General features: G+C 53.4%; 7 protein-coding genes across 7 annotated transcripts; 4 read left to right on the forward strand and 3 right to left on the reverse strand.

Annotated features, from left to right (window-relative positions):
• Positions 1 to 76: 76 nt before the first annotated feature.
• Positions 77 to 2,607, reverse strand: IWZ02DRAFT_9462 (uncharacterized protein). The gene is made up of 2 exons (XM_066771457.1): positions 1,729 to 2,607; positions 77 to 1,672 (listed from the first exon to the last, which is right to left on the reverse strand). The coding sequence occupies exons 1-2, from the start codon at positions 2,355 to 2,357 to the stop codon at positions 205 to 207; spliced, it is 2,097 nt and encodes a 698-aa protein (XP_066626934.1). The 5' UTR covers positions 2,358 to 2,607; the 3' UTR covers positions 77 to 204.
• IWZ02DRAFT_9837 (uncharacterized protein) lies at positions 2,608 to 6,608 on the reverse strand. The gene has a single exon (XM_066771495.1). It carries the CDS (start codon positions 6,389 to 6,391, stop codon positions 2,858 to 2,860), a length of 3,534 nt encoding a protein of 1,177 aa, XP_066626935.1. The 5' UTR covers positions 6,392 to 6,608; the 3' UTR covers positions 2,608 to 2,857.
• A 1,742-nt stretch (positions 6,609 to 8,350) lies between these two features.
• IWZ02DRAFT_9942 (uncharacterized protein) lies at positions 8,351 to 10,433 on the forward strand. The gene is made up of 5 exons (XM_066771507.1): positions 8,351 to 8,550; positions 8,601 to 8,794; positions 8,844 to 9,558; positions 9,605 to 10,199; positions 10,247 to 10,433. The coding sequence occupies exons 1-5, from the start codon at positions 8,486 to 8,488 to the stop codon at positions 10,397 to 10,399; spliced, it is 1,722 nt and encodes a 573-aa protein (XP_066626936.1). The 5' UTR covers positions 8,351 to 8,485; the 3' UTR covers positions 10,400 to 10,433.
• A 1,211-nt stretch (positions 10,434 to 11,644) lies between these two features.
• Positions 11,645 to 13,742, forward strand: IWZ02DRAFT_478295 (uncharacterized protein; the record flags this gene model as incomplete). Its single annotated transcript, XM_066769067.1, has 5 exons — positions 11,645 to 12,593; positions 12,688 to 12,808; positions 13,004 to 13,064; positions 13,112 to 13,581; positions 13,634 to 13,742. Coding segments are annotated over 5 exons (1,710 nt in total), but the record flags the coding sequence as incomplete, so codon positions are not given.
• A 1,101-nt stretch (positions 13,743 to 14,843) lies between these two features.
• Positions 14,844 to 16,415, forward strand: IWZ02DRAFT_504223 (uncharacterized protein; the record flags this gene model as incomplete). Its single annotated transcript, XM_066770352.1, has 8 exons — positions 14,844 to 14,919; positions 15,041 to 15,118; positions 15,183 to 15,215; positions 15,274 to 15,333; positions 15,392 to 15,562; positions 15,624 to 15,644; positions 15,689 to 15,733; positions 15,800 to 16,415. 8 exons carry the CDS (start codon positions 14,844 to 14,846, stop codon positions 16,156 to 16,158), a joined length of 843 nt encoding a protein of 280 aa, XP_066626938.1. The 3' UTR covers positions 16,159 to 16,415.
• A 493-nt stretch (positions 16,416 to 16,908) lies between these two features.
• On the reverse strand, positions 16,909 to 18,407 carry IWZ02DRAFT_10126 (uncharacterized protein). The gene has a single exon (XM_066761245.1). The coding sequence runs from the start codon at positions 18,163 to 18,165 to the stop codon at positions 17,107 to 17,109; it is 1,059 nt and encodes a 352-aa protein (XP_066626939.1). The 5' UTR covers positions 18,166 to 18,407; the 3' UTR covers positions 16,909 to 17,106.
• A 589-nt stretch (positions 18,408 to 18,996) lies between these two features.
• On the forward strand, positions 18,997 to 21,233 carry IWZ02DRAFT_10086 (histidine phosphatase superfamily). The gene is made up of 5 exons (XM_066761240.1): positions 18,997 to 19,501; positions 19,559 to 19,604; positions 19,686 to 19,778; positions 19,828 to 20,491; positions 20,544 to 21,233. Exons 1-5 carry the CDS (start codon positions 19,118 to 19,120, stop codon positions 20,932 to 20,934), a joined length of 1,578 nt encoding a protein of 525 aa, XP_066626940.1. The 5' UTR covers positions 18,997 to 19,117; the 3' UTR covers positions 20,935 to 21,233.
• The last annotated feature ends 49 nt before the right edge of the window (positions 21,234 to 21,282 follow it).

A 21,282-nucleotide genomic window follows, 5' to 3' on the forward strand; every position in this document is an offset into this window, starting at 1 on the left:
ACTTCCATTGAGGGCTTGCCAATCTACAACGGCCATGGCATACAGGACAATGGAAATGCTGGACAAAGAATGTCGGTTTGGACAATAGAAATGTGCTGGAACAGCTAGGGCAGCACTACTCTACGACTTTTCACCTACCACGAGCAACTGCAGTCAAGAGACATATGGAAACTGCACAACTTGAGGATCCAGCCAAGAGAACATTTACACTGGGTAGCGATAGCCAGACAGCCACGAGCGATCCATCTGGAGCGGATAATACTGAGGAGGAAAGGCGCCAAACGGCATACTAGGATAGGCCATGGGCATCATGGGGAAGGGCATCTCAAAGCCGTTTTGCGGACGATTCTCCGACTGCTCAGCCATGTCCTGCTGTTGGCGCAGCGCAAGCGGTCTCTCAAAGCTCCCCGACAATATTTTCTCCACGTTCACTACATCCACCTGTCGCAACTGGGGCGACAAGTCCACATTGGCAGCTCGTCTCTTCTCCAACTCGGCCATCTCGAGCTGCTGCTGCAGCGCGGTCGCGTCCAAGCCCGCCGACCGCATCTTTTCGAGCTCCATCATCTGCATCTGGCGCAGCCAAAACGAAGGATCAAAGGAGTTGGTAGCAGTCGGGGTGCTAGTGGGCTGTTGCCTCTTCTCGGCGCCCACCATTTCCAGTTGGCGTCGGAGCAGCTCGCGATCACGGAGGAGCGTCAGGTTCTGCGAGAACAGCTTCTCGCTGCGCGTGCGGAAGCTATCGCAGTTGGAGCGCAGCTGCTCGTTCTCGGTGCGCAGGTTCTCGTCGCCCTGTCGGTCTGTCATGTCCCGATCCATATTCCACCTCTGAGAAGGCTCCCAGCTCCTGTCCTGATGGTTCATTGGAGGCGTTCGATTGAATCGACCCCGGTCATCGTTTCCAAAGTCAACAGGCGTCGTTAGTCGATCGGTCTGGCGTCGAACATTATTGCCAAAGTCTACAGGAGTCAGTCGACCAGCTTGGTGTCGGTCACGGCCGAATTCGACAGGGCTTGTTCGATTGGATTGATCCCAGTCCACTTGTGGGCGAGCATCCCATCTTCCAGAGCTCCTCCGCTCAGAGACCGATTCCGCTCTGCCAGCGGAAGACCTTGCCCCATGGTCGACGCTGTCTCGATACATTCCATTATTCTGTGTCGCGTCGCCGAGCGTGGGCTTTGCCGGCATGGTTTGATCGGCGGCTGCCAGCTTGAGCGAGAAGCCTCTCCAAGGCTCTTCAAACCCCATGTTCTTACCATTGTTCCCGTCATCGTGTCTCTTCTCGACGAGAGTGGGTTTGATGACCTTGTTATCGTCGTGCCTCTTCTCGACGAGCGTAGGTTTGACCACCTTATTCTCATTATGTTTATCCTCCGCGAGCGCAGGTTTGACCACCTTAGCTTCATGTCTCTTCTCAACAGGCGCAGGCTTGACCACCGCCTTATCTTTAGTACCTGTCGATTGTGCAGGAAGCTGGTCTCTCTTCTTTTCAAGTCCTCCGTCGAGATTCCCATTCCCTGTGCTCTTACTCTTTCTGTATGGAACATCTTTGTTTCGCGGGCACCGTTCCCCAATGTGCTGAAAAGTACCACAGAGCCGACAAAGACGAGTGCATTGCTGTGCAATCGCCGTATGACGCATGCCGCCGCAGCGAGGGCAGTCCTTCCGCCAGCTAGACAGCGCAAACATTAACGTCTCTAGCTGCTCAAACGGCATCGACCAACTTACATTTCCACATTCGGCCACTCCTTGGGGGGCCACTGCTTCGGAGCCTTGAGCGGCACTCCGATCAGGCTCTTGAAGTCGGCATTTTGACGGACCTTCCACTTCTTCTGGACGTCGTGGTTGTCGAAGGGAGCCGCGCTGCTTTTCCTTTCGTTCTTCTTGCAGACTTCGGCGTCTCTGTCATTAACGGACGACGTACGAGCCCTGGAAGCCTCCCGAACGTAGTCACCTCGCCTCCAGGCGTCGTCGTTGGTGCTGTCGTAGGTCGATGGCGTCGCCCTGCCTGACCCGGAACGCGAGGGCGTCAGCGGCCTGTACGAGTCGATGTTTCTCATTACGAACGTCACGGATGTCAAGACGATAGAGAGAGAGCAGAAATAGCGTAGGGAAAAATCAAAAGGCAAGGTCGATATCGCGTCCTCAACAATTGCAAAGTTTGTGTGACCTCGGCTCCGTCGACGCGAGGCCAGCGACGCGGTGCTACAGAGTTTTGAGGTAAGGAGGTGAGCGCGTCGGACGCGTGTTCCCTTGCCAACAGCGCGCGTTGAAAGCTTTGCAAGAGGCCAATGGGAGAGGGGTTGTGCGGGATTTTTGGTCGACATTAGAGTTTGCGGAAGAAGCCGCATATCCATGGTAGGAGAGCTGCACTGATTCCTTGACGCCTTGTCAATGTCTGCTGCGAATTTTGATTACGAACTGCGTACAAATGGCTTGCAGCCGTCAGCAATGAAAGACACCGCGGCCGTAGCATGTCGAGTGTCTCCCCCTGCCAAGACCAAATGCATGAATCATCCCCGTTTGCTTTTCAACCGTCATCCCACCTTCGTCCACCAGGATGGAATGGAAACTCGTCATTGCATTCGTCGAGGCATGTGCGCGGAAACAGAAACGCTTGAGAGAGATGCAACAAAAGCAGTACGTACATTAGAAAACAGACGGGCGAAATCAGACAATGAGATGCGTAAAGAGCCATGAGAAGGGAGAAAAAAGCCAGCCGTCATAAATCGTATCGTCGTATCCTCGTTGCAGCATCCAGCGCTGCTTCGAAACAAGATGGGGAAAAGAGATCGTCACGTCAAGGAAACCTACCTCAACGCATCGCACCTGTGCCACCGGCCGCCGCCCCTCCCGCTCACCACACGGAACCCCATCCCAGTCCCTCTCGCCCGCCATGACTGCTGCTCTTGCTTTCCTCGCGCTCCACGGGCCTCACGCGGAGACTGCCCCGAAGCCGGTCTCTCCGCCTCTCCGCTCGCGCTTCCGCCAGCTTCTCCCGCAGCCCTGTCAGCCCGGTGTACTCGACGCCCCATCGTGTGCCAGGGAGGGAGAGGCTGCGTCTGCGGCGTGAACTCGCCGGGGGATTGTCATTGGCTGCAGCAGGTCCCGCAATGTCAGAGTTCGAGTTCGAGGGCTCTGCAACTGCAGCGGAGCAACCCCTCTCCGGATCTTTGAATCTGTTTTTGCGATCGTGGTACGCGTGCCACTTTTGCCGCGCCTGCTCGCGTGCCCGGCGAAAGTCTTCATAGTGTTGTTCAATGTCGAGCTCGTCTTGTGGAACAGGTCCAGCGGTAGCGGTCGAGTTGGACGCGGTGCTAAAGCGCGATATACCGCCCGCGCCGCCCGACAAGGCAAGATCAATCGACGACTCGGTGCGCAAGGTCGGCGTTGCTTTGGCGTGAGGAGAGCCCGTTGAGATGGTCGTAATAACAGTAGGGCGATGGTCTGCGGCATCGACGAGTGCAGCGTCGTGGCCGTTGTTGGGCGGCTGCGGGGGTGGGCTCGTGGTCGAGATTATGTCGGTGACGGCCGTATTGTCGGGTTGGTGGACGTTGTGGCGTAACGTGGCTTGCGAACGCTGCTTCATGATTCGGCCCTCAAAGCGACCAATTCGACGAGCCAGGACGCCGGCGTGCTCGAGAGTGGTTGCTTTGGCGCGACCAAGGCCGGTGCTGGTCTTTACCAACCCGCTGCGAAGTCCAGCGCGTACGTCGGCCATGGGGACCGAGGGAAGTTGGATGTGGTGCCGGCGAGCGTTGCTCCCAGCGCGCTCGACACCAAGGCTGTTGCCGATCAGGAAACCCCCATTGCCTTTAAAGCCGTTGGTCAGACGACGGCCGAGAGCAGCAATGCGTTGGCGCTGGGTCTCTTCGGCTCCGACATTGCTCATATCGCCTCCTTTTGGCAAACGACCAACGGGCATTGCATCCATATTCTCATAGTCTTCATCGGAATCACTGGCAAAGTCATCCCAAAAGCCGCGTGGGCGCCAAAAGGGATGGAGAGTGTTTTGTTTCTCAAGAACATCCTTGCCCGAGAGTGACTGTCGTCTTTGGGGAAATGCAATGTTCATTCTTTTCGTAATTGTGGCAGTCCGCTCCAAAACTGGTTGTATCAAACTGTCAGAATAGCGCCTTGCCTTTTTCGACAAGGACTGACGCCGAGTTGGCCGGTCCGTGTCCTTGGAATCGCTCTCATTATCGTTGTGGGGTGTTGGCGGAATTATGTTAAAAGCCGGGGGCAGAGGAGGCGTGCGGGGGTTTTCCAAAGCAAAGTCGAGGGAATCATCATCCTTGTCGAATTTGCCTGGAGTCGGCAATGGCTTATCGTTGAACATTAAGATTGGTGGAGTCGGAGCCTCTTCTTTTGGAATTGGCAGCGGTTTGTCGTTGAACATTAACGCAGGGGGACCGAGAGAGTTGCCAAAAAGGTTTGCTTGCGACATGGAGGGACCAGCGGTTGTAAAAGTTTGATTACCACTGCTCGAAAGCGACCCGTCGCGGGGAATCTGTTGAACGACAACCAGACTGTTGTTATTGTGTGGATAGATTGGCATGGCTGTCGCCTCGTGCACTTCGAGCCCGTCGGAAACCCCCGAAACTTGCGAATGCTGCGAATACGGGGTTTGAGACGCATCCCGATACCGCGAGGTGTAAAGGGTCGCTCGGTCAAAGCTGGTGCGGCCAGTGTGCAGCATTACAGGAGAATTTCGATCATGGTCAATACTTGGACGATGAATTTCCTCAGTGCGGTCACTCGCACGTGATTTGATGCTCTCCGCCTTTTTCACACGACCAGGAGTCAAGAAGTCTGTTAGACCGGGCTGCGGGAGAGGCTTGGCTGCATCTTTAGCCGGCTCTTGTAACAGCCTTCTGGCTTCTTTGCTGGCGGGAGGAGAGGGCACAAATCTTGAATTGTCCGGAGACGGTGTAGATTGTAAAGATCTGTCAGACGCGTCGTCCGAAATGCGTCGAAATCCCTCATAGGATCGTCGAAAACTCTCGCGAGAGTGTTCTTTTGGAGAATATTGCAGAGTGACCCGTTCATTGTGTCGGTTCACAATGGCTGGTGCAGTGAAAGTCCGGCGGTCTTTTGACGCTTCCGTCTGTTTCGAAACGGGCAAAATTCCATCCGCAGCTCTCTTCAACGGTCTTTTGGGTATGTCAAAGTAGCCCGGAGAGCCTTTTTCGTCTGCTCCTATTTTGGATCGCTTTCCATCAACAAAACTCGGGTCAATCGGACTCGTGTCTATTCCAGGGACTGCTTCAGTGGGAAAGGCTGACACTAGGCTATCCCGCTTCCTCCTATCTGGAATCCGTTCATAGTGGTGCAATAGACGATGGATATGATCCGCTCCATTAACAGACATGCGGTGTGACCGACGCGGGGATGGACGATCAGCCGTCGTGTCACTGGTATGCCGAAAAGCCAAATTCTTCCCAGCATGACGAAGTTGCCGCTTTTGGTCGGGCGGAGTAGGAACCACGACAGCCTCGACTACTGTGGACGTGGTAGAAGTGCTCGAAAGTCGCTTGGAATCGGTGGTGTCGCCAAAGGAATCACTGGGCCAGCCAATGTCTTGTGCAAACTTTTCCAGCCCAGGACTCTTTGACAGCCGCCTCCCATCCTCGTGTTCGCGCGGACCGTGGCCTCTCTTTGTCACAGCAATGGAATGAGGCGCGGTGGATGCAAGGGGCCGCCTTGTTCCATTCTTCAAAGTTCCGCCATTGCTCGTTTCCCACGTGTTGTTGGACGACAGCCCAAAAGGGTTACGTTCCGTCGGAGTCACATCGTCGCCCGCGTCAAAATGTAACCCCAGCCCAAAGCTCATGTCCTGAGTCTGCTTTGCTTTGATGATCATCTGCTGGACCGGAGTCAATGGGTCGTAGTATGATCCTAGGGAAACGTCGTCATCGGATCCAAAGTGACTCTTGGCCGTGGTAAAGGACTCTGCTCGAGAGGAAGGGTAGCGCAAAGTGGGAGGAGGCTGAAGTTTTGCCTGTTGGTGCTCGGGACGTCGTGGTGGACTTGGTTCGGGAGTTGGGGGACTTCTTTGATTTATGGGAGTGCGCAAGGAGGTTCTTTTTGCCACGACGCCGTCGGTCACATCTGCTACACTAGGAGCTCGCCGTTGCGTTTCGTGGGACGGCGGGGTCGGTGGCAGACCGGATTCGGGGCCATTTTGCAGAGGGGAGCCAACTGGGGTCGAGTCGTCGCTGAACTCGGTACTGGAATCGTCATTCCAGTTAGTCTTCTGAGGAAATGCACCGGGCACGCGCATAAATTCACCCCTTCGAGGAAGCTGTTTGTGAGTTCGAAAAAGTGACGAATCTCGAGACGAGCGCCCCAGGACGCCGTTGGCGCTTGCGGCGAGCTGAGCGGAAGGCATGGCAGTTGAGGCGCAAAGTCGAGCGTCTCTTGTCCTCAGTGCGACGGCGCTTTACAGGGTAGGCGGCCTGAAGCTCGATAGCCCGGATGAGCGAGATGTAGCCTCGGAGGACTCTTTGCTGCAGTCGTTCGCATCGAGTCGAATAGCCGGCGTCGATCGACTCCAAGGTTTGGCAATTTCCTCAAAAGAATGATGAAAGAGGCTGGAGAGAAAAAAGAAAGCAGCGAGCGCAACGACGCCAGCGGCAGGGGCAGGTCGGGCAAGAAGTCGAGTGTACGGGGCTAAAAGTTATCTGAAACGCGTGCTCGGGCAAGTCTGACGGGCGGGAGAGGTGGTATTGGGGTTGCGGGAGGCGGCGTTGATTGGCGTGCGGGTCGGATGGCCGCGGGAGGGAGCTTGGTTGGGGGCGGGCCGAGTCGCCAAATGGTCCAAGGTTCAGGCTGCCAGAGCAGTCGGTGACGAGGCGACGCAGCGACAGGCTCGGGTTGTACTGTAGGCGATGAGACGCAAAGATGAAGACGAAGGCGTGGATGCGATGGAAGAGGACGAAGTGCGTGGGCCAATTGTCGTGCGGGGTCTTGCAACAGCGCTACCCTTGTCCTGCGGCCTTCGTTTCGCCGTCATGCTGCCCGGCTGATAGGTAGGTCTCGTCCAAAAACCCGACCTTGACCCTTCAATGCTGCCCTGCCCTCATTGTGTGAATTATTTCAACGTCGTCGTCTGGAAATGCACCGGAAGGACTGATGGACGACGACTGACCACTCGAAGTCCATCTCTCCCGCAGCTTGCATCCGTCACTGCACGCCTCACCAGCCCCAGCCTCCGACTTTTTGCACTCCCGAGTGCTCACCAGGAGCATTCGTCGGCACTTGGTCATCTCGCTCTCCGTCCCCCTGCGGCTCGCCGGTCCGCCCATGCATGACTGCGCCATTGGCCAAAAACGACCAAAAATGCCATGGTCGGCGAACTCCAGATGCAATTCTGGCCATGTCCAACAGCGCATCTCTCCCAGCCGTCCTTGGCAGGGCGCCGCAGGCACCAACGTCAGCATCTATCCACTTGTCAGCTCGTGCAACAATTCACTCCGACCTTGGACCAATCGCCCTCCATCACGTGTAGTGCTACGGCTCTCCTTTCAGCCGCGCCAGTCTTTTCTGCAAATGCAGGCGTCCGCATTACCTGTCCTATTCTCGTCCTCGCAAAGACAGAAATAGACCATTTGTCGACGACATGGAGGGGGACTGTGCTAGTGGGCACTGACTACACCTTCTTGGGCTGTTGAAGACTGGGACATAAACGTGTCTCACGCTCTAGTACACCGCAAACAATGTATAACTTTGGAGAACGAGCCCACTGCAGAGTCGGCACGTATTCTGTTGAATCCTAGGATGCGCATGGCTGTGGCAAACTCGATGCTCTGCATGATATCCGGCAGTCGATGACGCGTTCATTGTGTCGTCTCGTTCTAGACTCTCAATCGGGCAACAAAGAGAGACATTTTGATTCATGTCTCCGTGACTGATATCCCCCAAGACACCACATGAGGTATGACTTTGAGACTGGAACACAAGTTGAAAACAAGAGTGGCTGTGAAAAGAGTCGTCGGCGTTGCATCAATGAGGCAAGGCAGTGGGCAAAGAGACATTGAACAAAGAGCCTGCAGTCGGGTTTGATGGGCGGCGCGGGCTTCTCTGGCTCGATGGGTTCTCCGTTTTCTGTACCTCTGACTGTTGACGAGTCGCCGCTGCCTTCACTCGACAGTTGCATCCAGGGAGGAAGATGTAGTTCTTGTAAAGCCGGGATTCAAAACGTCAAGACATGATGCCAAGCGGCAGGTCAAAAATAGAAAGAGGTGAAAGAGACGATGGTGTTGAGTTTCAAGGATCTTCGCACGCCTGACCTGACTCGCGAGCACGGATGCGGGGTATTGATGATCCGGGCCTTCTAGAGCTTTCTGGTTGGCGATTCGCCCGGTACCAGGGTTTGGTCATAAACTCCACCAAGCTCTCACTAGCTCTGCATCACGGTGTTCACTTTGCGCAAGACTACCTTCAACTGAGACTGCTTTAAATCTCTTCGTTACACAACTCGAAAATGGCCGACGCGCTCAAGGCAGAGGGCAACAAGCTCTTCGCCGAAAAGAAGTTCCCCGAGGCGATGTACGTGCAACTTCGTCATGCCCCGCCAAACCTTGCTGACGCTGGTACAGTGACAAGTTCACCCAAGCAATCGAGCTCGACCCTCAGAACCATGTCCTCTACTCGAACCGTTCCGGCTGCTTCGCCTCCATGAAGGACTTTGAACACGCATACCAGGATGCTGAAAAGACGACGGAGCTCAAGCCTGACTGGGCAAAAGGCTGGAGTCGCAAAGGCTCTGCGCTCCACGGCAAAGGCGACTTGGGTAAGTCTGCAAACTTGATATACGGATAACGTGGTATTGACGGGAGCAGTGAATGCTGTCGATGCCTTTGAGCACGCGCTCAAGTTGGAACCCACCAACGCCCAGGCCAAGTCTGGCCTCGACGCCGTTAAGCGTGCGATTGAGAACGAAGAACGCAACGACCCCTCTGGAGGACTCGGAAACATGTTCAACGATCCGCAACTCTTCCAGAAGCTCGCTGCGAACCCCAAGACATCCTCGCTCCTCGCCGATCAAGATTTCATGCAAAAGCTCCAAACCATCAAGCAAAACCCCCAGAGTGCCGGCGCGGCAATGAGCGACCCCCGCTTCCTGCAGGTCATGAGCGTGCTTCTTGGTATCGACATGTCGTTTGGACAGCCGCCTGAGGGTGCGCAAGAGATGCACAGGCAAGAGCAGGAGGAAGACGTTCCCATGCCCGACGCTAAGCCTTCGGAGCCAAAGAAGCAGCCTGAGCCTGAATCGGAGCCTGAGCCCGAAGATGAGGAGGCAAAGGCAAAGAAGGAGGCCAAGGCCAAGGCTGATGCGATCAAGGCAGAGGGAACACAACTCTACAAGAAGAGACAGTTTGACGAGGCTATTGCCAAGTACGATGAGGCCTGGGAGACCTACCAGGACATCACCTACCTCACCAACCTCGGTGCCGCCAAGTTCGAGAAGGGCGACTATGATGGCTGTATCGAGGCCTGCAACAAGGCTATTGAGCACGGCCGTGAGGTGCTCGCCGACTTTAAGCTAATTGCCAAGTAAGTATTCCAGGGCCTGGCTCAGACATGGTACTGACTCCAGCAGGGCTTTTGGCCGCATCGGTACTGCGTACGAGAAGAAGGGCGACCTCGCCAACGCCATCGAGTACTACAACCGCTCCCTCACCGAGCACCGCACCCCCGACATTCTCTCCAAGCTTCGCGCGGCGGAAAAGGCCAAGATCAAGGCTGAGAAGGAGGCCTACGTGGACCCTCAAAAGGCTGAGGAGGCTCGTGAGCTTGGCAACCAAAAATTCAAGGAGGCCGACTGGCCTGCCGCTGTCGCCGCTTACAGTGAGATGATCAAGCGCGCTCCGGAAGACCCGCGTGGTTACAGCAACCGCGCCGCCTGCTACATCAAGCTGCTTGCTTTCCCTACGGCTGTTCAAGACTGCGACGAGGCCATCAAGCGCGACCCCAAGTTTATCCGTGCCTACCTGCGCAAGGCTCAGGCCCTCTTTGCCATGCGCGAGTACAACAAGTGTCTCGACGTGTGCGCTGAGGCCTCAGAGCATGACGAGGGTGGCAAGAATGCGCGTGAAATCGAACAGCAACAACAAAAGGCGTTGCAAGCGCAATTCTCGGCTCGTGAGGGCGAGACTGAGGAACAGACCATGGAGCGTATCCAGAGGGATCCCGATGTAAGTCAAGATTATGTCCTCTGCCAGTCGATAACTAACAAGAGTAGATTGTCGCCATCCTCCAGGATCCGGTCATGCAGAGTATTCTGCAACAGGCAAAGAACGACCCTGCAGCGCTGCAGGAGCACATGAAGAATCCGCAGGTCAAGATCAACGTCCAGAAGCTAATTGCCGCCGGCGTCATCCGTCTCGGCAGGTAAACCGGTTGATTGGCACTGGCCGTTTTTTTCCCCAAAAATTCTGTCGACGACTTTTATTCTCTACACTTCTATTTACAAAAGTCATGACGATGGCCAACGCTTGATGTTGGGTTCATAAGGATATCGAAGGAGGCGAAATGAGGAAGGCTGACGGACCATTGGGACGATACCGAAGTTGACATGATGCATGTTCCCATTTTCCTTGCATAGCGGATCGGTTGACAGTTCATAGGTCTATGTACACAGCAATAATGGCACGTGGTTTTGACATTTTGATCAATTGGATTATATTGATGCCGCACAGAAATTGATTGAATGCTTCAAGCGCGCACTTTCCTCTTGGGTATCACCATAAAATGGACTTCTGCAGACTGCACCTTCTAGTGACAAATTTAGCACTCAAGTGGCGCACCGCGCTCCGCGTACAATACCAGAGGAGCTGGATCCGACACCTTCAGACTCGGCCATGCGGCACAACAACCTTTCCCAAGTCTTCTCTGTCTTCGCGCTGAACTATTAACAAGCAGATCATGCCGGGCTTGCCTCGTTCCCGGAAGGCGTTTGCCGTGGGTCACAAGCCATACCTTACGCGTTGATACAGTGAGTAATTTACCCTGAAGACATGACAATCTTATAAGATTCTGCACATGTCGAGGAAGTCGAGGGAGACGCCCACGTTTATTTCTTGAAGTTGCACAGTCGGGCAACGAATTAACCATCACAGTCCAAAGCGGCCCATGGCCAAAAGCGCAACGAGGCCGTTGGTTCCAGACCTATCAACCCAAGCATCGCTTGAACCGTTTTAGAGATCAACCCAGGGAGCCCCAAGTTTTCAAACGTTGATTTAAGCAATGTCCTCGAGTCTAGACAACACCTTACGGTGAGGTCTGTCAGAGTCCAGGCCTTCAAAGGATGTTATAATATGGTATGCGAAAGAAGGGAGGATGCGAGTACAGCTGTCCAATGGGAGCTTTGCCGGGAGGAATTTCCGGCGGTCTGATTGCCGTTTACTCGCGTGCCAACGCGATGAGCGGTCCCGTCACAAGGATTTGAGCATCGTTAATACCAAGTATTCCAGGGTCCAGTCAACGCGAGTTTTCCAGATTCACACCCAACTTTGAGATCTCCTATAAAACCTTGCGTACAGTTGCGGCTCACCTGCTTGCCCTCTTCCGCGACGTCCAACGGACGACCGATCCGATTCCTTGGCGGACACCCGATTCCCTCATCTCTCTCGATTCCAACATGTCAAAGCTGCATTATCGTCCTCTACTACCCAACCAAGACGGTCCTTCGAAGGGACCTGATGGCGGCAAATTGGGGCGGGGCTTCTACCCGCGACCCCGAAAATCAAGACAAGGAACCCTCGTGGTTGCTGCTTGTGGAGCATGTCGTCATCGCAAATCCAAGTGCGATGGGGGCCGTCCACAGTGCCAGCAATGTAAAAGCAAGGACACCGAGTGTATATATGACACTCCCCCGAATGAAACAAGGACAGGTGCTCTCAAAGCCAGAAACGAGGAGTTGCAGCAAGAAGTTGCCAGCATGAAAAAAGTGCTGGACATGCTGCGATCAAGACCAACGATGGAGGCCGAAGACCTGCTCAAACGCCTCCGAGCTGGGGACAATTTCCAATCACTCTCGGGACCAGCAGCGACAGAACAATCAAGTGGATCGGTTTCCAACCACTCAGCCGATCAAGTTGATACCCCAGGCCCCATGGACCTGGATCATGACTTCTCCCCAGGTGGAATGGATGCTGAACTGGCGGGAGCTGAGTTCACACTGGCAACGGACGATACCAAGCAGCTCCCCACTGTACGCCCCATCCCTCCATTGCATCTTCCTGATGCGCAAGAATGCAAACGCGCAGTCATTGCCTTCTTCAAATATAGTGGCAGCCTCTTCCACGTGTTCACTCTCCAACAAGGCATTGATGATTTCAATCAAGTCTATGGTGAAGGCCGGGAGCCGTCACGAGTTGCCCTCTGTGAATTGTTCTCCATTGCAGCAATTGGCAGCCAACATCTCGCCCCCAACATCGAGTCTGACACCTGCGACATGTTTTTTAACCTCGCAAGGCTGTACTTTGAAGACATCATTTACGAAAGCCCCCTGAACGGAATGAGGGTCTCGGCCCTCCTCGGAATGTGGAACATCATGAGCAAGGATCCAGTCGCCCTCAACTACGTCGGTCCGTCTGAACAGTCTTGACAGCATATCTGCTCACTCCAGAAAATGCTTCGTTCTACTCCTTAAATAGAACCAATCCGCTAATGCCAGCAAAGAAACGGGCATTCGCCTCGCCGAAAAGGACTACATTGCCGGCGAGATACGCCCGATTGAGCTTGACGAAGCTTCTTGGATGGACTACAAGAGAGTCTTCAACACTCTGCTGTTTCTCGAGAGGTGTGAAAACCAGAAACCATCCTCCACGTTGCCTTGCTGTGTTCTTGCAATGGTCAAATCCAGTGAGATTCTTCAGGGTTCAGTGGCCCTTGACTGCTCCCTGCTGGTGGACCTTGACTGTTCCCTGCTGGGACCGCGTTGCAAATTTGAAAGCCCCTTGCAAAAGGCCCTCTCATGGAAACTGACTTTTTGAAGCTGGATTTCCACTACCATGGAGTCTCTCGAGCAGAGTCGTAGGTCGGATGTCCTTTTCAGAGTCAGTACAGCTCCTTGACATTCAAAACACAGCTGACATTTTTCTAGCAAACAAACATTGCCAGATCAGGCGATCAATACCAGCTTGTGCAGACCGAAATTGCCCGGTGTGCCATTCTCGGGGCCCAAGTGCTCCGCATGCTATGGTCGTTCAGATATAACAGTTTTTCAGTCGTTGAATCAATGATACAAGATCTAGAGCGGTGGTATGCTGGACTACCAGAAACAATAAAGGTCTCCTCACACAACGCAAATCATCACCACCACCACCCCGCAAACGGCCTCGGCATGCGCATCATCACAAGCTTCCTTCATCTCATATACTACGGCAATATCATTCTTCTTTGCAGAAGATTTCTGACCCACGAACCTTCTGCAGGTTCTGTCCATGCCGAGCAATTCCGCGAGCTCAGGAGCCGTTACAGCAAGCAGGCTGTGTCGGCTGCGCTCGAGGCGTCGCGGATCATGAGAAGCTTTGGAGAAGTGTTGGGGACGCATGACCGGTGCTGGCTTGTTATGTGAGCGGCCCTGACCACAATTACAAATACTACGCACTTACGTCAACGACAGCTCGCAAGCCTACAGTTCCTGCACGGTACTCCTGTTTGCCGTAGCAGAATGTCTTGTCCAAGATCAAGCAGCAAACGATTACCTCGACGCTGCTGAAGTTTGTTTCGACACACTGACAAGGTCTGCAAAAGGCGACCAAGTAGCGCGCTTGCTGCAAGCAAGAGTGGCGCCTTTGTATGACTTTTGGAAGAACGCAGTCATCGGCTCCGGGACGGCAACAACAGCGAGAACGTCGTCATCAAACAGGGGAACGTCATCGCCGCGAGCAATGTACTCGAGCAGATCGTCCTCCTCGTCGTCAAGCGAGACCAGAGTGGCCGCCGACGTCGACGCGCCATTTGCCGAGCTTGTCCGCTTGATTCAGCAGCCGTTTGTCGAAGGCGGCGAGGTGGCGGGGTTCGAGGCTTGGGGCAGCGGCGTCGCCACCAATGTCGCTCCTTCGTGGCGACTGCGTCAGGGGACTTGTCAGTGCAGTTTTGAGTGGAAGCTTGCGGCCGTCATTCCCTTCAATTGGGTTTACGATAAGAATGCTTTGAAGAGCTGACAGGGATGGTTGGTGCGAGGAGGCGGCGGCTTTGTCGTTTTCTTGTTCAGATTGCACCAATACGGCTTTAGAAGGTGTCCACGATTCACGCTTACTGGTCAGGGCAGCGGCTTGCAAAGTTTGGGTACTCGGTTCTTCTGACTTGGACGTTTGGGGACGGGTTGGGTCTGCCATTACGATGTTGAGGTTAGGTGTCCGCTATTATGACCAAATGAACACGGCTCAATCTCTTCAATTTATCCTTTGTCCAGAGGACCGGCAGCCTTGAGGCCAATTTTGTAGGGTTTTCATTCCAATTCGTCAGTACCTTAAGATTGACATCCAACAGGGGCATTCACAGTTACGTTGGCGGTGCGGTGGGGATAATAGGTTGCTTCGTGACATTCTTCCACGCGATAGGGTCAGTGTAGGGTCTGCGGCAAGGTTTCGCTTAAGCTTTGCTGTTGTTGACTGTCAAGAGATGGTGGGTAGAGTGGAGACAGGTGTTGCTATTGGAGAGAGAAAAGTCTTGACAACTGGCAGGCGCCGCGGCGCTGACAAGCCGGTGGGTTGGCTGCTGAGGCTGACTGTTTTAAAGAATCTCTGCCAAGAATCTCGTCGACTGACAAAGCCATTTTCAGCGCCGCCGCCTCAACATTACGAAACTCAATGTTTGTCACGCTCTAGATGCCTCTTTGGAAGATTCATCGACTCACAGTGTGGAATTCAGATCATACTGAACAATTCTGGGCGCCGCCACCTCGTAAGTAGACTTCCAAGCATGCTCCAATTCAAATGACGTCGACAGACATAAGGAGTTTGCTGCAGGGCCACGAGGCCCGCCTCAAAACTTTCTCCAAAATGCGCAATACCGGCCTCGTTAGTTATTTCTAGGAAGTGGGAGTCTTCTAGGCTGACATGGGACAAACCAGGAACTCAGCGATACTATCAAGCGCCTGCCCGTACGTGCTTCACCAAGCCGCTTTTCTGGGATGTTGATTGGCTGACATTGAACCTCTCGACTAGAAGCGCCGCCTCCCATGAATGACTTCCCACAAGGTAGGTTTTGTCTGGAACTCTCCAGTATGTTCTCGATCGTTGTTAAACAATTGAGAAGGGTACGACTATGCACCAGAGCCTCACTGTATGGAGCTGGCTCCTCAAGCCCCAAGACAAAGTAGGTTGAATTCTCAATGCTGCGTCCCAGCCCTTATAGCTGATTGACAATGATCAAGATCTCGATACCTCATATGGGCCTCAAAGCCGATGGCCAGCGGCTCCGCTACCGCCACCGCCAACTCCGCCGCAATGGCACCCACAGGATAGCATGCGTCTCCGATTTCGCATGCCTGCGGCTCCATGCGCTGATGGATTGCTCACAGAATATCCACCAGTGCCTCCGCCGGGTGATACCAATCAAAGTGAATGCTCTTGTCTCAGATCTGTGGAGCTTGTGTATTGACATAGGCCACGCAGGAGCTACAACAAGTAAGATGTCGACTTCGAGAAGCAACTTCAACCCTCATAACTAGCCCCAGCTTTAGCTCAGACTGTGTCTCCGCCAGCCGCTGAAAGACGTATGTACATCACCGATGATCTTCATCAAATCACAACAAAATGTCTCAGCTAACTTTGCCAACCAGTCGCTCAATTAGTACGCGCTTTACGCACGGGGCTCGAAGAACGCGACCAGTTAAGAATTCAAAACACGCAATTTCAACAATGTTTAAACCAAGTTGAACAGGAACGCGACCAGTACAAAAGTCAAATGGCACAACCTAAACAACGTCTTCACAAAGTCGAAAAGGGACTTGAAGAACTTCAAAAAGGCTATGAAAGAGATGGCAGGCGTTACCGAAGAATGCGAGACCTGTATGAAAAAGAACGCGATACGGTCAACGAATTACGAACGCAACGCCGGCTGCGTCCGCATTGTCAGACGAGCCGCGAGTCTGTCAACAAGGTCAATAAATATACAACAAAGGGCGATGTCATTCAATGAGGGCAAGCCCACGAATGCTTCCTCGCCGAGGCCTGGCTACAAGCACACGGAATAAAACCACTCAAGAAGCATTCAATGACCGGTCGGCTACTATCCCCGTTTTTCTCAGCCTTTGCACTTCTTTTGTGAGCTTTTCGACGACCTTTTTTCTTTCGCGGGCGAGCTCTTTGCGATCGTTAGGACCGGGGAGTAGCTCTGCCAGGCCCTCGTAGTCGTGGCCACAGTTGTCCATGAAGATTTCGAGATACGTTTCTATTCGGTAGACGCGCATCGGATCCTCTGAATCCAAATCATGTCTCTGACCTTGAAATATATTGAAGCCTGCACGAGATGTGTGGGGGTTTTTCATGTACAGCCGTGCCGATTCCTAGATTCAATTCAGCTTTTACGGACAACAATTCAAGAGAGATGCCTAAGACGTTGAAGCATACCGATAAGATCAAAATGTTCGAATCTTTCTAAGCGACGTTAGCGTCACCTTTGACAAGAACAGTGGAAAACAGGACCTTGAGTTTCTCCAGTTCTGACCAAGCATACTGCGGTGACAGCCATGGTTGGATTTCACATCTCGCAATGTCCTCCCTCGTGATGATTCTCTGAGCAAGAAGTCCAATCCAAGTGTCTGCTTCGTGCGCTTCGACGCACCGGGAAAAGTCATCACAATTTCGGTCCAACTCGATGGCGAGCTCGCGCTCTTCATCCTCAATCTCTCTCATCTCTCCCTCAACAGCAGCGAAGTCTGACGGCCTGTCGAACGTTCGCATGACACTTTCTCAATTTCCTTCTGTGCAGCAATTTCCACGTTGAACGCGACGGACGCGCGCAAAGTTGTCACCACAACATGTGTGGGTCATGTTAAGCATCTCGAAAAGGGACATCCGAAAGACCTCCTTCGCTATCTCATGCCCATCATTGACACATCCTAGATTTTTCAAGAGCGTAAAGAGCTCAACCAACCATGGCAATGAGTGAGTGCATCTCTTCCGTGAAAGAGCGACACATTTTGAGGCGACAATCCCAAGGTTTAGATCGATAGAGGAAACGCCGAAAGATGGAGCAACCATTGTGACAGCAGTGACAGGAGCAAGCATCGCCTTGAGAAATTTCTGCGCCCAGTTGTACCAATAGAGCGGCTTTCAAGATAGCGGTTCTAGCGACGATAGGGTTTGTAAAAGTCCGACCCAGCTTTTGGTATTCCGAGTCTGTCTTTATGTTGATGGTCCCATTAAGCAAGTCCAAAAGATGATGCAGAGCTGTCTTTCCGCGGTTTTCAAACGATCCAATGGTGGCGCCTTTTGAATTTGCCTCTCGTACTGTCTTGAGCATCGTAGGAGCATCTGAAGCCGCCACAGTGATCAGAACCATCATCGGGGTCCATCCGAAGTCATTCTTATGATTGATGGAGTATCTGGTCGCGTTCAAAAGAATCATAGCCTCTTCGGGTAAAACATTTTGGTGGAGAAGCGTGTTGTGGTGTTCGTCAATTTGTCCCATATCGGCCCCATGGTCCACGACATAGCGAAGCATCTCAAGGTCGTTTTTCCGAGGAGTACAATCTCGGTATCTGATATATTTTCTCGGATAAACTTTGATGGAGCGATCGATTACATATTTGATTTTCCCATATGAGGCTCGTGGAGTGTACCAACTAAACAGTTGAGCAAAAAACTCAGTGCTTCTACTCATGGCTATCTTAGTCCAGCAAACAAAAAGCTGGTCTTGGAGATCGTGATCATAATATGTAGATTTGTGAGATCGGAAAGGATCTGCTCCATGGCGCAGAAGCAACCCAACAGATGAAGCTTCCCCGTACGCAGCTGCGTACATAAGAGGCGTGATCCCGAAGAAATCTTCGCGCTCAACCCCCTGGGTCCAGCGCGGCATATGCTCTGGGATCTTGTAGAGCTTCGACGTCCTTGGAGAAGAGGCGAATTTGTGATGCGAGCTCCAAGAAGGCTCCATGCCCACGATGTTGTCTGATGCGAACAAGGACTCCGTGGCATGCATCTGAAAGCTGAATGATCGATGCGCCAACACCGATGACTGCAACAAACTCCGCGCCTGACATGGTGAGACAGGGCCGCAGGAGTGGCGCGATGGAGCAGAAGGCGTGCGAGAGATGAGAGGAATTAGAGAAAGATGTTCAAGGGTTTAATCCTCGAAAGACGACCAGGCTGAGCTGACAGCTCAAATTTGGTGCCACATGGCTGAGCAGCGCCAGGCCAGGGGATATGCAGTAAGAAAAGTGGACACACATAGTCATTGGGCAGCATCGAAGAGCAAGTTGCGGACTGGATGAGTAAGACTCATTCTTCATCTCATATGACTTAGCTCAGCCGCGAAATTCGGCGTTTAACGTGGCCTGACTCTTATGTAGTTGGTCGAATGCTCCTCGTTGCGAGCCAGATGCGCGGCATTTGGAGGAGCGTAGATCGTAGCAGTCCTCTGCAGGTAGCTGATTAGAATAGTTTTCAACTACCAAAGATATTAAGATGGAAGAGAGGCTAAGCAGTGTCCTGGAGACGCGTAGGGGTTTCTTTGACGGAAAGGCTGAAGTTCTTCGCGGCCCGTGCGACCTGATCACCAGCCACCTACCCCGGATTTTCGTCGGATTTCGCACCAGCCACGCAGACCCCGAGTGGCTCAGCAGTCAACAACGAACGTGTTGGACACGGCACGACTGCTCGCAACACCAAAATTGCCAGTGGCATACTTGACCATCCGCGGATGCTGAGCACCCACCTGAATATATCGACGTCTGTTTGATCGAGTGGGGATGGCTTTAATTACGGCTCGTGCCAGAAGTTCCACAGAATCAGGCGTTCTCCTGTGCCTCAATCTTAGCTCCAGCAGCTTCAAACTTCTTCTGTCAACCAGCTTTGCTTCTATCAACTTCCGTCACCTGCGCCTTATACCTTACTGATCTCCATCTCCTCCATCTTTGACGTCAACTTGCGACATGAGTACTACGAGTACCTTCACGGTGCTCTCCACAGCAGCATGCGTGCTTGTGGCATTGATTTCTGTTCTAGCCTCACGGAAACCCGAGGCCCTCCAATCCACGGTACCAAACGAGGATATCGGATCCTGTTCAATCTCTGGCTACTACTCGTCAAGCCCATACTCTTCAAGTTGGAAAACTTGGTGGGGTCACAATGAGTTAGCCTCCGACTCCGCGCATTCGACGACTCAACGCCCCATGCAAGGTGGCAGTGATATCACCCAGGATTGGAATGTCCTCTATCATCTTGGTGGGAACGGACCTTGGGTCGAGAAAGTGGATGGTGTTGCACACGGCGGCATTGCCGTCCCCGACGGCTGCGCGGTCGAGCAGGTGCATATGGTCTGGAGCAGCCTTTTGAGTCGCACGCGTGGACTATGCTGACCTTGGAAATTAAAGATGTCGCGCCACGCAGAGAGATATCCAACCTTCAAAGCTGGTGATAGTGAGTAGCCGACGGCGCTTTACCAGCCGCTCCAAATTCCCAAACAGAAAGCCAAGGACAGAGCTCTCACACAAACGACAGGGATGCTACAAATGTTGAACCGCATCGCAGAGGCCAACGTTACTCTCCGTGGCGACCTTGAATTTGTCAATGACTGGCAATTCATTTCACCAGGTCACTATCCTCGTAGAAAGCCTTGATAACGAAAGCTAATGCTCGACAGAACCTTCAGCCCACTTCGAGCAACTTACCACAACTGGTCCTTTCGCAGGCACACTGGGCGCGTTCACGACTGGTGTCAGGCTCCGCACTAGATACAGCCATCTCTTGCCGCCCGCATCTTCAGACAAAAAGACAAACTTCTGGGCCGGCGACTCCGACAGGGTGATTGATACCGCGCGGTACTTTGCGGCAGGATTCTTTGGCTTGGACTGGCAAGACCACGCACAACTACATATTATTCCAGAAACTGAAGAACTCGGCGCTGACACGCTCACACCTGGAGACACGTGCATTGCCTACATCAATGACACGGTCAATGGCCACGACAAAGGCGCGCGCATGCTGGCAGAATATCGCGCCACTTATCTCAAGCACATCCGCCAGCGCCTTTTGGCCAAGAATCCCAACATTCAGTTCAGCGATGCCGAGCTGTATTCCATGCAAGAATTGTGTGGCTTCGAGACGACTGTTCGCGGGCGCAGTCCTTGGTGTGATGTGTTCACCAAGGATGAATGGCGCAGTTTCGAGTACGCGCGGGATGTTATCCACTACTACCGGGCGGGCCCAGGAAACCGTTTCGGGCCGCTAATGGGTTGGCTGTGGCTGAACGCCACGACAAATCTCCTGGTTCAAGGGCCAGCGATTGGACCGATTTTCATTAGCTTGTAGGTACTTTGACGTCACAAAAGTCTAAATGCTTACCAGGTCACCGAACAGCGTCCACGACGGCGACATAATCCCAATGCTGGCTGCCTTGGATCTCTTTCACGATGACGAAGAGCTGCCCGTCACTCACCGGGCCGACGACCGCGCGTGGAGGACGTCGCAGTTGACTCCTATGGGAGGCCGGACAATCTTCGAAAGACTATCTTGCCAGTCTCGCTCTTCGGAAACCGGAGGCAACGCTGCCGTTGACGCCTTCGTTCGCGTTAACATCAATGACGGCGTCGTCGCAATCCCTGGTTGTGCCAACGGTCCAGGCGGGAGCTGTCCACTCTCGGATTTTGCGAATAGAGTCAAGGATAGGGGTGCAGCTCTGGGCAATTTCAACGACTTGTGCGGTCTGGCTCCGGCGATGCCCAGCCAAATCACGTTTCTACGCCAGTGAAGTTTGTTAGTAGTACGTATCGTCACTCAGCCACTTGGACCCTCTGTTCTTGAGTGGGGCGCAAGTAAGCCTTCCGAAAGCTTCCGCGCGCTTAGTTTGGCTTCAAGATCGATCGCCATGGTCTGCGCATCCGAAGTCTTCTTCTCAGCAACAAGCTATCGTATCTTTCAAGGCTAATCCAGTGCTTAAACAACCAGAGGGAATTGGAGCGTGTTTAAGCACGAGGCTGTGGACGTGAAGTCGCAAATACCCGCTCATCGTCCCTGTGGGGAATCTAGACCGCCACCGTTACAGGCCCCCCTCGGCAAGTCTCACAACACGAACAATCTTGACTTGCTGACCGTTGTG

Source organism: Phyllosticta citriasiana (genome assembly GCF_038021145.1).
Source record: "Phyllosticta citriasiana strain CBS 120426 chromosome Unknown IWZ02scaffold_1, whole genome shotgun sequence".
Classification (NCBI taxonomy): Eukaryota; Fungi; Ascomycota; class Dothideomycetes; order Botryosphaeriales; family Phyllostictaceae; genus Phyllosticta; species Phyllosticta citriasiana.

Coding starts and splice junctions, on each gene's coding strand:
- IWZ02DRAFT_10126 (XM_066761245.1), bottom strand. CDS start 18,165: ATGCATGCCACGGAGTCCTTGTTCGCATCAGACAACATCGTGGGCATG.
- IWZ02DRAFT_9942 (XM_066771507.1), top strand. CDS start 8,486: ATGGCCGACGCGCTCAAGGCAGAGGGCAACAAGCTCTTCGCCGAAAAG. Junction 8,795..8,843: donor CCACGGCAAAGGCGACTTGG/GTAAGTCTGCAA, acceptor TGACGGGAGCAG/TGAATGCTGTCGATGCCTTT. Junction 9,559..9,604: donor GACTTTAAGCTAATTGCCAA/GTAAGTATTCCA, acceptor TGACTCCAGCAG/GGCTTTTGGCCGCATCGGTA.
- IWZ02DRAFT_9837 (XM_066771495.1), bottom strand. CDS start 6,391: ATGCCTTCCGCTCAGCTCGCCGCAAGCGCCAACGGCGTCCTGGGGCGC.
- IWZ02DRAFT_9462 (XM_066771457.1), bottom strand. CDS start 2,357: ATGGATATGCGGCTTCTTCCGCAAACTCTAATGTCGACCAAAAATCCC. Junction 1,673..1,728: donor GAGTGGCCGAATGTGGAAAT/GTAAGTTGGTCG, acceptor TGCGCTGTCTAG/CTGGCGGAAGGACTGCCCTC.
- IWZ02DRAFT_10086 (XM_066761240.1), top strand. CDS start 19,118: ATGAGTACTACGAGTACCTTCACGGTGCTCTCCACAGCAGCATGCGTG. Junction 19,605..19,685: donor AACCTTCAAAGCTGGTGATA/GTGAGTAGCCGA, acceptor CACAAACGACAG/GGATGCTACAAATGTTGAAC. Junction 19,779..19,827: donor CTGGCAATTCATTTCACCAG/GTCACTATCCTC, acceptor AATGCTCGACAG/AACCTTCAGCCCACTTCGAG.